General features: G+C 49.4%; 2 protein-coding genes across 2 annotated transcripts; both read right to left on the bottom strand.

The window, feature by feature from the left end:
• Positions 1 to 2,548: 2,548 nt before the first annotated feature.
• On the bottom strand, positions 2,549 to 6,540 carry Mief1 (mitochondrial elongation factor 1). Its single transcript, XM_046429256.2, has 4 exons — positions 6,397 to 6,540; positions 4,499 to 4,676; positions 4,029 to 4,291; positions 2,549 to 3,626 (listed from the first exon to the last, which is right to left on the bottom strand). The coding sequence occupies exons 1-4, from the start codon at positions 6,538 to 6,540 to the stop codon at positions 2,820 to 2,822; spliced, it is 1,392 nt and encodes a 463-aa protein (XP_046285212.1). The 3' UTR covers positions 2,549 to 2,819.
• Positions 6,541 to 11,565: 5,025 nt separating this feature from the next.
• LOC124082808 (mitochondrial ribosome and complex I assembly factor AltMIEF1) lies at positions 11,566 to 13,518 on the bottom strand. The gene is made up of 2 exons (XM_046429259.2): positions 13,365 to 13,518; positions 11,566 to 11,807 (listed from the first exon to the last, which is right to left on the bottom strand). Exon 2 carries the CDS (start codon positions 11,776 to 11,778, stop codon positions 11,566 to 11,568), a length of 213 nt encoding a protein of 70 aa, XP_046285215.1. The 5' UTR covers positions 11,779 to 11,807; positions 13,365 to 13,518.
• Between the last annotated feature and the right edge of the window lie 417 nt (positions 13,519 to 13,935).

Here is a 13,935-nt window from a genome sequence, read left to right as displayed (position 1 = left end):
CAGGTGCTGTTCCTTCAAGGCAAAAGTGGGAGACGCTGAACAGAGAGGCAGAGTAATGGAGACAGCTACTTCATCTTTCCCCAAAGAGTTTTTAAAAAGGCAGAATTTTGCCATCTTCCATCCAAGCAGCCCAGAGCACTTGGTCATCATCCACATTTTATTGTGAGGAAAATGGCAGCAAGAGGACAGCCAGCCCAGTCAGCGGACCCAAGGACCAAGGCTTCTGAGGACTTGTAAGAGGCTCAATTCTAAAATGAAGTTATGGTTTTGTGAAGAATAATTAAGTCAGAGTTGCCCTGAAAAACAGGAAATAAACTCATTTCCTCACCTAAATTCAGGTATGCTTGGCTTTGATAATTCAGGACTCTGAAATCTTGAGGGTCTTTAAAGCCTTTTTTTTTTTTTCTTATTTTTGAGTTCTTCCCAATGTTTTATATAGAATTTAGTCAGAGATGGCAACTTGGGAATTTTTAAAGTTTTATAATATCTATAAAATTTACTTTGGAAACCAAATCCTTTATCTCAACAAATAATAATCTGCTTCTGTAGCTATCAACCCTCCCCTCTACTGGACTCTAGATGGGTCATCTGAGCTCTCAATGTCAGGTCCCACTCCATCCCCTCCACATCAGTCACCCAGGTAGTACGCAGGCACACAGAGGTTTTAAACTCCCCTTTGCTTCTGATGGACAACCAGACGCTCGGCTCTGTCAAGGTTCTTGCCTTTTCAGAAACAACTGGACTCCCACAAGCACTCCTTGTGTATGTACCAGAGAAGAGGCAGAGACCAAACAGCCAGGCTACCCTAGTTCTAACCTCCGAATCTGACAAAAAAGGGACGACACCTATCTCTGCCCTAAACTCTGGGATGCCGAGGTGTCAGTGCTATTTAAAGAATCATGTCACTGTTAGGGAAGGGCTGAGACAGCTTCCCAGAATCCCACTGATGGAGAGGTAGTAAAGAATTTAAGACTTGATGGGAGAACAAAATACTGAATAGGCAGATCAGAAAGAGAACTGCTGTCAGCCTCTTGCTTCCAACAGGGAAAAAAATACAAATCAGGAAGACACACTGATGAGTATTAACCACTCCCCCCTGCCCTCAGGATATACATCCATTGCCATAAGTAGCGCAATTTTAGCAGCAGGAAACAGGAAGGAATGTGGGGAGTGCCCGCCTCCCTCTTCTGCAATTTCTTCCGGGTCCTCTCTCCCTGGCTAGCACCCATCTGCCCAGCTGTCAAGTGAAAGGCAAGACCAGGGAAGGAGGGCTGTGCATGTTCGCTTGCCCCTCGGCCTCTGGAGATGCCAGGAACGCTTAGCAAACACTCCTCTCCCACTGCTGTGGCAGACACTGCAGGAAGGAGGACTGGCTGCTGGGCCTGTCCTTACTCTAAGGCAGCCTCCTAGAAAGGCAGGGCCCACTGGGGGGGCCACACACAGGCACCAGGCCCCAACTGGGACTGAGTTTTCCAGCTGACACTGAGCCTCTGCTGCTGAGGCTGTGTTCCTACAAGGCCTTGTTCTGTTGGCAACAGAGAAGGAAAGAGACGAAGCCAGCACCCACGGGAGGTGCTGCCCTCGCTGCCCCATCCCTCCCTTGTCTGGCTCACAGAGACACGGAGAGACAGACAGTGGGCATGCAAGCCCTCCACCAGGCCCTCTGAACCCGTCTCTCCCACCCCCAATCCTGTGGTCTTGCTGATGGTTCACTAAGAAATACAATCTCCAAATAACTCTGCATCCAGTTCATCCTGTGTGGGTTGACAACCGTGTTCCCAGGAGAGATGCTATCAGCACTTAAGAATTCAAGTTGAGGGGACGGGGAGGATGGATTTGTTTTCCAGGAACCAGGGTCAAAAGCCGGCTCCTTTCCACCAGCCTCAGCCCCAGAAACCCTAAATACTGTCTCAGCACTCACTCTGCAGAGTTCAGCTTGCAAATATGCAGTCACAGCTCTTCTGTGATATTCAACTAAAAGGCAATACCTTGATTAGGCAGATATGCTCCAAGGACAAGAGCAAAACAGAAGGCATGTGTTGGCAACAGGTCCACCTTGGCCCCTGGAGCCCTACCTCCACTAGTTTGTTCTGCATGCCAGTGTGGCCAGCTCACAAGGCCATGGCGAACTTGCGGTTTTTCTGTTCCTGCTTGTCCGTCTGAGACATATGTATCCCACGGGAATGCCTTGACCTTTTCTGGTCTGATGGACTTATTGTTAAGGGAGGTTTCGGTACCTGACAATAATAGATGTTGAAACTAAATTTCTCCCCCCTCCCTCCTGCTTTTGGGTAGTTTTCCACTTCTGCTGCTTGGGGTATAAAAAAAGGTGTGTTAGCAATAAAGATTATTGACTCCTGGATGAAGAACCTTGGTGTCCTGTGTGTCTTTTAACCTCGCCGTCCCTCGCCAGACTCGGCTCCCTTGGCCGGACGCGGCAGGCATGAACAAGAGGAAAAGATAGAAAAGACACTGAACAGGAAGAGGCAAAAGGAAACCTGGGCCAAAATGCAAAACCCCCAGTGGTCTCAACAACTCAGGCCAGCACTGCACCTTCTCAATTCATTCCAGAAAAAAAATCAGCCTGGAGCAAGGCGGGGAGTAGGGAGCACAGTGTTTGGTAACAAAAATAAAAAGGGTTGGGTGAGAAAATAGGAGATCGAAGAGATGTCATCCTAATCAGCATGAAGTGACCAGGAAGATGGCCAGCAAGACAGGAGGCACCTAGGGACCCTGTGAGGCACCAGCCATGTAGCCAGCTGTTTCTATCGGAGACTCCAGTGCCTGACCGCCCAACACCTGCTCTGGCCTTCACTGCCCTACGTCTGCAGCAGCACTTCCGGCTCAGACAATGAGCAATAGAGAGTATATCCCAATTCGTCTATTTCTCCAGGGGTGAGCTCTGCAAATAAGTTCACCTTGGGGTTTAGGGCACTGGGCAGGACTCCTGCCTCTAAGTAGCTGATGAGTCCCCTCAGAGCCTGCAGGAAACGGTCAGCTAGCATATCTGGAGACCAGTCAGCCTCCTCCTGGGCCAGGTGGAGGATGACATTGGTTAGCTGGCTGGCAGTGAGGGGGCCTAGAGCTGGAGTGGACTTGCATATGGCCTTGAGTATCTTGAGGCACAGCGATCGGCAGCCTGAATCAGCCTGGTCCAAAGCCCGCAGACGCGCTGTCTCAGCAGGACGCAGGCTCAGCCGCCACAGGTTGTCATACTGGGCTAGCCGGTGTGGTCTGGCCACCAAGACAGTGTCACCAAGGGTCACTGATGGCAAGAAGTCAATGACAAGATGTTTGTCCCGCTCATACTGCACTTCAAGTGTCAGGGCCTCTGGAGGTGGAGCTGGCCGGATCACATAGTCCAAGAGGGACCCAATGGCCGGCCAGTTAATAGAGCCAGCCACAACCTTCTCAAAAGTGTCTGCTACTGTCTTTGGGGAGAGGTAGCCCCCGACAACACAGCGGTCCCAGTAACTGCTACCACGAGGAAAGTACTCTGGATTCTCACGACGAACCAGGAAGAAGCCAGGGACGTTCATGATCGTGTCCTCACCAGGGATGCATGACCACAGGTTCTGCTCCAGCACAAGGGGAACAATGAGTTGGATGTGGTCGGCTGTCACCACCTGCCAGAACAGAATTAAAAAGGTTTTGAGGGGTTTACTCTGCTCAGGGGACATGCTTCCCCACACACAAGCGGCACCATCTTGCATTCCCCAACAAGAACAGAAGCCAAGAATTCTTTCATGTCACCAAAGCAATCCATGTCGTGAGGAAACCGGAAAGGAGAGATGGGAACAAGAATATAGGAAGGAGCAGTTTTCTTACACTTTCTTCAAAATTGTGAGTATGACTAAAAATGAGAAGGTTAAAGATGACGTGAGCAAAAACAAAGCTGCCCAGGAGCAGGTTCACAGCAGGAGAACCTCAGTCTGCCTGGTCAGCCCAGGACTTTCTAGACTGATGACACTACTGAGAAGCTTCTGGTCAGAGCCCAGCCCCACCCTTTGTGAGAACCACCATGTTACCTGCAGGTCATCGTAGAGGCTGCCACTCAAATACATGTCCCGAAGTGGCATGTCAGGCAACTTGGCCCGTAGGAAGCTCCGGAGCTCAGCACATATGTCCACGGCAGCTTGCTTGGCCCGAGCCTGCTCTCCAGCAGGGATGGCTGCCCGGTTCCGGTAGTAAGAAAGAAGTTTCTCCTGCAGGGACATGCGGAGTCGTGACTTCTTCAAGTCTACCTGGCCCTTCCGGGCCAATGGCTTGGGCCGGGGCGGGCAGAATGTATCTGCCAAGGCAAGAGAGAGAGGCACATGAGCTCTTCCCATGCTTGCTCAGTCCACAGCTGCCTCAGCCCCAGAAAGGAGAAGGGCTGGGCACAAAGGACAAGTACCTACACGGTGCCCGGCACAAGTGTGCTCAAGAAATGCCTGTGCAACGAAGGAGTAGTGATCAGGTCCACAGGCAGTTCCAGCAGGGTAACATCCCTTCTCACCTGTGTCAAAGGCCAAAGAGTCTGTGGGAAGGGTCTGTAGGGACCGGCTCAGGCCTGTCTTCATGTCCTTGTTCAGCAGTCGGGGGGAGCCCATCCAGTTTGGTTCTTCCCAGCTCCTTTTCCCTGAATGACTCAGGCGGGTGGGACTGGTTGGGGCACTGATTGCCCGGTCATACATCTGAAATGGCACAGAGGGCCCAGGACATATACCTGCCTTTCCTTCTCTATTTCCTTCCAATCCCCTGCTCCCCAGAAGTTTGGCCCTAGTAAGTGCCAATTACTTCTTTTACCTATGCTCAGGATTGAACTCAGAGCCTAGCACATGCTAGGGAAGCACTCTACCACCAAGCCACATCCCCAGCCTCCACTACTTTGTTTTTTTCCAGTGATGTCGTACTGGGAATTGAACCCAGGGGCACTCCACCAGTCAACTACATCCCCAGCCCTTTTTATTTTCTATTTTAAGACAGGGTCTAGCTAAATTGCTAAGATTGGTCTCAAACTTAAATCCTCCTACCTCAGCCTCCCAAGTTGCTGGGATTACAAGCACGTACCACCACACGTATATGTACTTATGTGTACTTTTGAAATGGAATTTTTTCATTTATCATTTTGATCATTTCCTCATGTGACTAGGATGCTTCCACATTTTCTGACTATACATTCATATATTATGAATACACCATGATTTTGAACAATGATTCATTTATTTAACAAATAGTGCCAAGCACAGTAGTGGACACCTGTAATCCCAGCTACTCAGGAGGCTGAGGGAGGTCAGCCTCAGCAATTTAGCAAGACCCTCAGCAACTTGGCAAGACCCTGTCTCCAAAAATTAAAATAAGGGCTGGGGTTTTGGCTCAGTGTAGAGTACCTGCCTGGAATGTGTAAGGCACTCGGTTCAATTCTCAGCACCATATATAAGTAAAAAAATAAAAATCCATCAAAAACTAAAAAAAATATATATATTTTAAAAAATTAAAATGAAAAGGACTGGGGATATAGATTAGTAGTAAAGTGCCCTTGGGTTTAATCCCTAGAACAACAACAAAAAAAAATCATCCCTTGGTATTCCAGGGGAACACCCTAAGGTTTCTAAAACCTTCTGATGCTCAAGTTCCTCTGAGGGCACAAAACACTGCATTTAACCTATGTATACCTTGCTATATACTTTAAGTCATCTGCAGATTTTTTATAATATCTAATACAATGGTAATGCTATATTCTTAAACAGTATTGTTTAGGGAATAACAACAGGAAAAAAGTCTCTACAAGTTCAGTACACTTTTTTTTTTGCAGTGATCAAAACCAGAGCCTCACACATGCAAGGCAAACACTCTACCACTAAGCCACATCCCCGGCCCTCCAGACACATTTTAAATATTTTCAATCTGTGGCTGGTTGTGTCTGTGGATGTGGAACCCACAGATAAAGAGAGCTGACTTTATCGGGAGGCTACTGCATGCTGGGCATTTTTCTAGGTGCCAAGAATAAACCATCAAACCAAAGAGGCCCAAATCCCTGCCCTCATCAGTTTCCAGTCTCCCAGGGAGATATAGGCAAGACATAACAAACAAGCTAAATATAAAGTACACAGGTAGAGATGAATGCGTAAAAACAAAAAAAATAGGCAAGGGAAATAGAAGTATGCAATTGGTGTAGTGCCACTAATTTAAAGGACACTTCAGTTATTTGCAATTTTTTACTTGCCAGGATACATTTATTTGTATTTCCAATCATTTCTTTAGGGCAGAGTCCTGGAAACAGACTCAAGGTCTCAGATATCTGATTCCAACACCAAGTTAGACTGGCAGTATCAAAGTCTTGTTCCTACTGAGCTCTGCTCTGTGAGGCTGCCTTACTGCCTCCCACCCCTGGCCCTGGCTATGTGCACTTACCCGCTTAACCGCCAGTGTGGCGATGCCCAGCATGGCTGCTCCACCCACCCCCAGCACCAGCCGGGCATTGGAGAGCACAAAATCAATGGCTGTGCCAATGCCATTGTCATCCTTCTTGCCTTTGCGCTCACCAGCGCCTGCCATTGCTCACCTGCGAATGAACAAAGAACACAGCTATCACCACCTGGGACCTCAGGAACCATGCGCCTTGTGCCCGCTCTCCTGTCAAGGTCAGGTCTTGCCTCTAGCACTCAAGCACTAGGGCCTAAAGAAAGGCACCAGATCTTATGATATAACTGGATACAAGGGAGGGGAAACTGACCATGTATACTGTGGGTAAAACGCCCCATGATCTGCAATCAGAGAGCATGAAGTTCACTGTCAGTCCTTGTTATAAACACAAAAGTGACCAAACACCCTGTACATAGAAACACAACTACAAGTCCATGTGAGAGAAAGTGATCTCTTTCACTCTGTGAATGCTGCTACTTGACAAATGCTTGTTTCTTGGGGAAAATACACAGTGGGACTACCAAAGCTCAGGTAATGCCAAGAAAAAAAACACAACACTCTAGTCTCAGCTGTAGACTAGAAAACAAAACCAACCAACCAGCCATCTGCTCAAATGTCCTGTGAACTCAAAACACAGTCACAAAGTGTACATGACACAAACCAGAAGAGGCCTCCTGCCTGGTGCTCAAGCAAGGCAAGTACACACTTGCTTCCGGGCTACATCTTGGAATCATCCTGATTAAAGTAGCCCTGAGCCTTTCCCTAGTAAAGGAGGGCCTTGTGGGCCATACCTGACTCCTGCTCCCAGCCTGCTGCTCTCTCCCACTGCCTGTGACCTATATTACAGGAAATACCCGGAAAAATGAAATTGTGTACCATGTGGTATCTTCCAATATCAGATCACATTTCTCTCAATACCCTGTAACAACAGGATATTACTAGTGTCACATCTCATGCCCCTGCCTTTCCTTCTGTGCCCCTCAAAAAAGAAATACTTCTGACTATACTCATTCCAGCAATTGCATGGTATTCTAACAAAAACATGGGCTTTACAGTAGGAAATCGTGAGACTGAGAATTTGCCTAGAGCCCTGACTAATTAGCTGGGTGACCGCAAATGGTTACTTAACCCCTCAGCTATGAAAAGGGGAAAATGATCCCCACATGGCCCCAAATCACAGGCTGCAGTGAGGAAAAAAACTCTGTTGCAATGCTGTCTGTGAACATTTTATAAACTGTAAACATGTTCCACAAATGAGGGCTGTCATTAAGTTATTTAAGATTCCCATCTACAGGACACAAGGTCAGTTTCCAGGAAGCACTCGACAGTCCCACCTGTCCTCTAAGGCAATCTGCATCTTTTCAGGTGGAGCTACACTGGCCTCTAAAACTCATGCTGAAACTATCCTGGGCTTCAGATTGAAACTATTAAGTAGAGCAGGCTTGTTGAAGACTCTCCTGCCCTAATGCAATGCCCCCACCCCATCCAAGGACCAGGTGACATCATAGATCAGGTAACCTGGAGGAGAAAGAGCGTTCACAAGCTCCTACAAAGAGATGCCATCCTTATTCTAACTTAATTCAACCTGTTTGGTGAAACTGCTCTCCATGGCACATCCTGCACTCGGGTTCTGCTGAATCCACCTGCAGCCCACTAGCTGAGAGGAACTCCACCTTCCAAGGAGGTGGGGCATGGTTCCTTAGGGCACTAAAGGACCAGTGTTGTTTAATAGGTTTAGTTTGATTTGCTAGATGAAAAAAGTTCTGGCGATCTGTTCCACAACAATGTGCGTAAGCTTAATACTACTGAAGTGTATACTTAAATGCTTAAGTAGTTTAAGAAACAAAAAAAGAAGCCAGGCATGGTAGCACATGCCGGTAATCCCAGCAGCTTGAGAGGCTGAGGCAGGAGGATCATGAGTTTAAAGCCGGCCTCAGCAAAAACAAAGCACTAAGCAACTCAGTGAGACCCTGTCTCTAAATAAAATACAAAATAGGGTTGGCTTGTGGCTCAGTGGTTGAGTGTCCCTGAGTTCAATCCTGGTACCCTCCCCCGCCCGACAAAAAAAAAAAAAGGAACTCTGAGCTGATGGCCAGGACTAGGTATGCCAACATTTTGGGCAAGTTTTACTTGTTTCCCTAGACACAAAAATGGGTAAAGAAACACTCATCACTCAAGATAGTAAGGACGATGGGTCTTGCAGCATTCTAGCTTGAAAGGTCAGAGCTATGAACTTTCCAACTTAGTTTACTTGAAAGTCATAGGCTTTTTTATAAATACGTCTGGCATATACATGAGAAGAGCTAATAGCATGTGGAGGCTCCTGACAGCCAAAGTGAAAGCCTCAGGAACAAAGTCCCTCTAACCTTTCCCCACCCTCCTGTCTCTCACCCCTCATTCTCTAAGGCAAGTCATGGAAACCAGAACCCAAAAGCCAGCATTAAAGCCTAAAAATATTACTCCATCTTTCCCCCATCTTTTTGCAATAACATTCTCTGACCTTCTTTTGACTACAGTCCTAAGACACGCCCCCTCCCATTCCATAAAAGAGCCACAGGAGGAGATGCTACAGCTGAGGAGCCAAAGGTAACAAGGCCAGGCAGCCTTGCTGGGCTTCCCCTCTCCATCCATCACTGTAAATCATACTTTCTGTCCAGTCATTTTTCTGCACAGCTATTCACACTTCCAAGAACCTAAGCATAAAAACGGGTAATTTAACCTGGGTCTTTGGGCCTTCCTTATGAAGGCTCCTGTGCACATATAAAACTTTGATTAATCTATTATGCTTTTGTCTTGTTGATCTGTGTTTTCCTAGAGTGTCCCTCATGATGCTTTGTGATGGATAGGAAAGTGAGCCCTTGTGCTGGGCACTTTACACACACTAATTCTTCACAACAACAATCCTATGAGGTCAGTAATACTGTTATCTCCAATTTAAAGATGAAAAAAATGAGGCAGATGCTAAATAACTGGCCCATGGTAACATACCACACCAATAAATTGTGCACCAGGATTTGAACCTAAGGCTTATGCTGCTAGGGAGAACTAATCTATGGGAGACCCAAACAGTTTCCAAACTCCACCTTGTTCACATCTCTTCTATTACCTACTAGACCACCAGCTTTCTTGGGAACATTCACTGCTGTGTCCTTAGGATGCAATCTTTTTTTTTTTTTTTTTTGCAGCGGGGGGTGGGGGCACTCAGCCACTGAGCCACACTCCCATCCCTTTTTTATATTTTATTTAGAGACAGGGTCTTACTGAGTTGCTTAGCACCTTGCTTTTGCTGAGGCTGGCTTTGAACTCATGATCCTCCTGCCCCAGCCTCCCAAGCTGCTGGGATCACATGCATGAACCATGGCGCCCAGACTTAGGGTACAATTTTTAACATAGTGAATATCCATTGTATAAATGAACCATAAGGAACCCCTCTTAACCTGAAGGTTTTCTTTTTTTTTTTTTTTTTGAGTGGGTTGTGATAGCAAGATATAGTGTAGCTCAGAGTCAAAACAGAATAGGAACACAGAGGCTTTAATAATTTGCTATTTCCCTTCCATATCCACTACCCCTCCCTGTGCAAGCAGGCTCCCAGGGGCATCATCCAACCCCTGACCTTGTATTACCAAAGGCAGTTCTGCCAATCAATGTACATGGCTAATGAGAACCAAAAGTCATTACATAAGGCTCCTCCTCCTGATTTCCATCTCTACCCAAAACAGCACCTTCTACCCAACTGATAAGCCTTAGACCACAGCTACCCTTCATTCTGTCTCCTCCTGCCTCAGCCAACTGACTGCGCTGCCCCGGTTGTACATGCTGTATTTGTATTTAACCATCCACCACAACCTTAGCCGTTTAATCCATCTGGCCAGATTCAGTGCCTCTGTTTTCTCTCTCCAGTTTACTCTCCACATCACCCTGGCATGCTCCAAGACACAAATGTCACTGCATTCTTACAAAGCTGTGATGGTCCCATCACAGTCCTTAACAATGTTCTTCCAGATCTGGCCCAGCCTCAACTCCAGCCACGTGCCTTACAGATGTTTCTAGCCATTACGAAATGCAGTTCCCATGTCCAGGCACCTGCTTATTCTCATCCCCCTGTCTGATGAGTTTCTATTTCTCATATAAGGTACACCTCAAATGTCCTCTTTTCTATAGCCACCTGGGATCCCCTCCCACCACACAGCCCAAGGCAGAGCTGTGCCTTCACTGTCTCCACAACTCTTCCTACAACCCTCAAGGATAGAGCTGCTTACATTAGAATTACTTCCCACCGATCTCCTTAGAGTGAGTTCCTTGATGGGCCGTATCATTAATCTCTCTCCCCAGAGCCCACCAGAATGCCAGGGCTATACAAGGCCTACCGGAAAGGCTGCTGAATTAAATATGATCACTATACTGCAGTGGGACTTCTTAATAACACTGGGAGAGCTAAAGACAGCTAGCACACCCCTCACAATAGCATCCCCAGTGCTGTGTGCGCACTCATTCAATTCTCATGGAACCTAAAGAGGGAGGTACTATTATTTGCACTTTACAAATGAGGAAATGAAGGCCTAGAACAGTTTAGTGACATGCCCTAAGCCTCACAGTCATTAGCAGCAGTGCCAGGATTTAAATCTCAATCTTTGAACTCTGCAGTCTGTATGCTATGCTTGCTTTATAAATTGTCTTGTAACAGAACAGCTATCTTCCAGAGCATGATCTGACCCACAGTATACCTAAATCTAACTGAAGAACAGGTGAGCTTGAAGCTGAACTCAAATGGTATTAACCAACGTCTTTCCTAACATTTTTATATATAAAGTGTTCTATGAAATAAAGTTGTGATAAAATGGTTCTGGTGGGACTTGAAACTCAGGTCCTGTTTTTCTCAATAAGAGAACCCACTTCTATTAACTTGTCCATTTCCTCCACTGATTTCAAAGGATCAAAGGGCGGGCTCTGGTCACAAAGGAAAGGTTCTTCCTTTCCTGGTCCCCCATATTAGAAAAAAAAAGAAGAAGAAGAAGAAAGAAACCTACAGGAACAAGGACCTACCTGAGGAGTCTTAATGCATCTGTGAGGAGGGGCTGGAAGAGAGCAGGAATGTCTACAGAAGGCACCTTTGTCCTCTTTCCCTTGAAATTAGAGTGGGAGGGGAAAGAGAGGATCCTAAATAAGCCCCCCTAGTTTGCTGCGGAGGAAGACGAGGCCCTTCTCCAGCTGCTTCTCCCGGGCCTCAGGATTCTCTAGCTTCTGATTTTTCCGGAACTCACGGCGGATGGAGGCAAAGTAGAAGTCTCTATCAGTGTAGCGAAGTTCTCGGCCCTGGCGCAGCAGAGCCCGATAGAGACTCAGCACCGCCTCTCGGCTCCACGGGGCCATGGGGGACTTTAGGGGTTGGGCGTCACACTCTAAGCAGAGGGAAGATATAAAAGCCTAGAATCAGAATTAATGACAGCAGAGCATACAGAGACTATGTATGGGGTCTCACTGTGTTGTCCAAACCAGCCTCCAGCCTGTGATCCTCCCTCCTTGGCTTCCCAAGCAGCTGGGACAAAAGTAGTGTACCACCACTCCCGGCGAGATCAGGTTTTCAATCCAAGATTCGGACTTCCAAGGTTACACTGTGACTTGTGGCAGGGCTAGGATTGGACTTCAGCCTCCCAACACTACCTCCTGGGGAAGTCCAGAGTGTGGCTCACCAGGGCTCAGATCCTGGTCTGTGCCTGGGCTGGAATATTGCTCTGCCACTTACTTGCTATATGACTCTAGGTAAAATACTTGCCCCTCTGAGCATCAGCTTCTTCACTTATGAAATGGAGATGATGCTATTATGGTACCAGTACCTACCACATAAGGTTATTTTGAGAACTGCCATGTAAAGCACCTGTTAAGTAGATGGCCATGGTCTAGCGTAGTTGATGGTAAGGACTCAGCCACACTTGAGTCCTGGGCCCACCACTTATGAGCAGCATGACCTGGACAAAGTTCCCTAACCTCTCTGTTTGCCTAGTTCCTCATCTGTTAGTGAGGAGAGACCATTTTTGCCCAGATGGTTGGTCTGAGTATTAAATGACTTAAAAGTGTGTGAGTATGTTTACAGCAGCTCTCGGCACACACAGAGCCTATCAGGACAGCTACCACGGTGCCACCTCCAGGCTGATGGTCCCTGACACACTAGTTACACACGGACCACAGTAACAAGAAGCCCCACACAGGGATGGAGTAAAGTGCTTTGTCATCCATTATTACACCTAAACTGAGAGCCAGGAGGTGGTCAGCGTTCCTAACAAGTGATCCCGACTCTCCACCCGGCATGTTCTAAGCACCTCCCACTCGGGCCCCTCTCCCTCAGCAACCCCAGTGTCACGTTATCCCGTGTAAGTGGAGGCTGCGGAGCTCCCGGAGGAAGTGGCTCGCCCAGGACCCACAGCTGTGCAGGGAGGCCTGCGAGGCTCTCGGGGCGCCCTGAACTTCCCCAGCGCAGCGCCGGCACTGCCCGGCTCAACCCGCCCGACCTCGGGGTTCGCGACGTGCCTCCGCGGAAGGAACGACCTCGCGTGTCAGACACGGGGGAGCGGCGGGGCTGAGGGGCGATCTGGACTTGGGGCCCACGGCGAGTCGACCACAGCCCAGCCTGGCCGACCTCCCAGCGCGCTCGGGCCAGCCACCGTCGCTGTCCCCTTTCCCTCAGCTGCAGAGGCACCCCCGCGACCCCGAGGGCCCCGGGACAAGCCGCAGGAAACGGGAGGTGCCCGATGAAGAGAGCCACCAACCCGCGGGCTGCTCCTGAAGGGCGCCGGGCGACGCGCGGCGGCCCCGCCGGTCCACGCTCGCTCCCCCGACGCCGAGACCCCTGGAGGACCCGGGAGATGAGGCGGGACGAGCCACCGAGAGGCCGGGGGGAGGCTCAGGGCGGGCTGGGCCGGAGGCAGCCCCCGGCGGCCCCTACGCCTGCTCTCACTCACCGCGGGCCGCGCGCTACCACTCCTCAGGACTCGCCACTGGCCCGGTACCTCTCTCGGGGTCACCCATCAACATGGCCCCTTTACTTCCGGGGCGCGACCTTGCGCACCGAGCCGAGGGAGGGACTGAGGGGAGCCAGGAGCGGGCGGACTTCCGGTCTTCTCTCCACTGCCTCCCTCCCGAGGCGGGGCCGAGGGCTCCGTCGGGCCCCGCCCCTCGCGTGGGGCTCCGCCCACTTCACCGAGCCCCGCCTCCGTGGGTGACTTCACCTAGGGACGGGCCTGCAGAAATCTGCGGGCCCCGCCCCCGGCGTTCTTGGGGCGGCGGTGGGCCCCGCGGATTCCCAGAGTGTGTGGTGGGGAGTGATTGCGGGTGTCGCCCTCAGACTGTTAGACCGGCCACCTCCTGCCAGCCCCTAGCCGCCACGGGCTCTGGCCAGCCCCCTGCGCTGACTGCTGACCTTGGGCCCGGGCTCTGAGGGACTCTGACACCCTTATACCCTCTCTGGCTTCTCTTCCAAACCCACTTTCTCAGATCGCTTCCTTTGATCCCTCCATGTCGGCCCCGCCTCCT

This window comes from Marmota monax, unplaced genomic scaffold (genome assembly GCF_021218885.2).
Source record: "Marmota monax isolate L192 unplaced genomic scaffold, Marmota_monax_Labrador192_F-V1.1 WCK01_AAM20220418_F8-fsc00051, whole genome shotgun sequence".
Classification (NCBI taxonomy): Eukaryota; Metazoa; Chordata; class Mammalia; order Rodentia; family Sciuridae; genus Marmota; species Marmota monax.
This window is presented reverse-complemented; position numbering and strand designations above follow the sequence as displayed.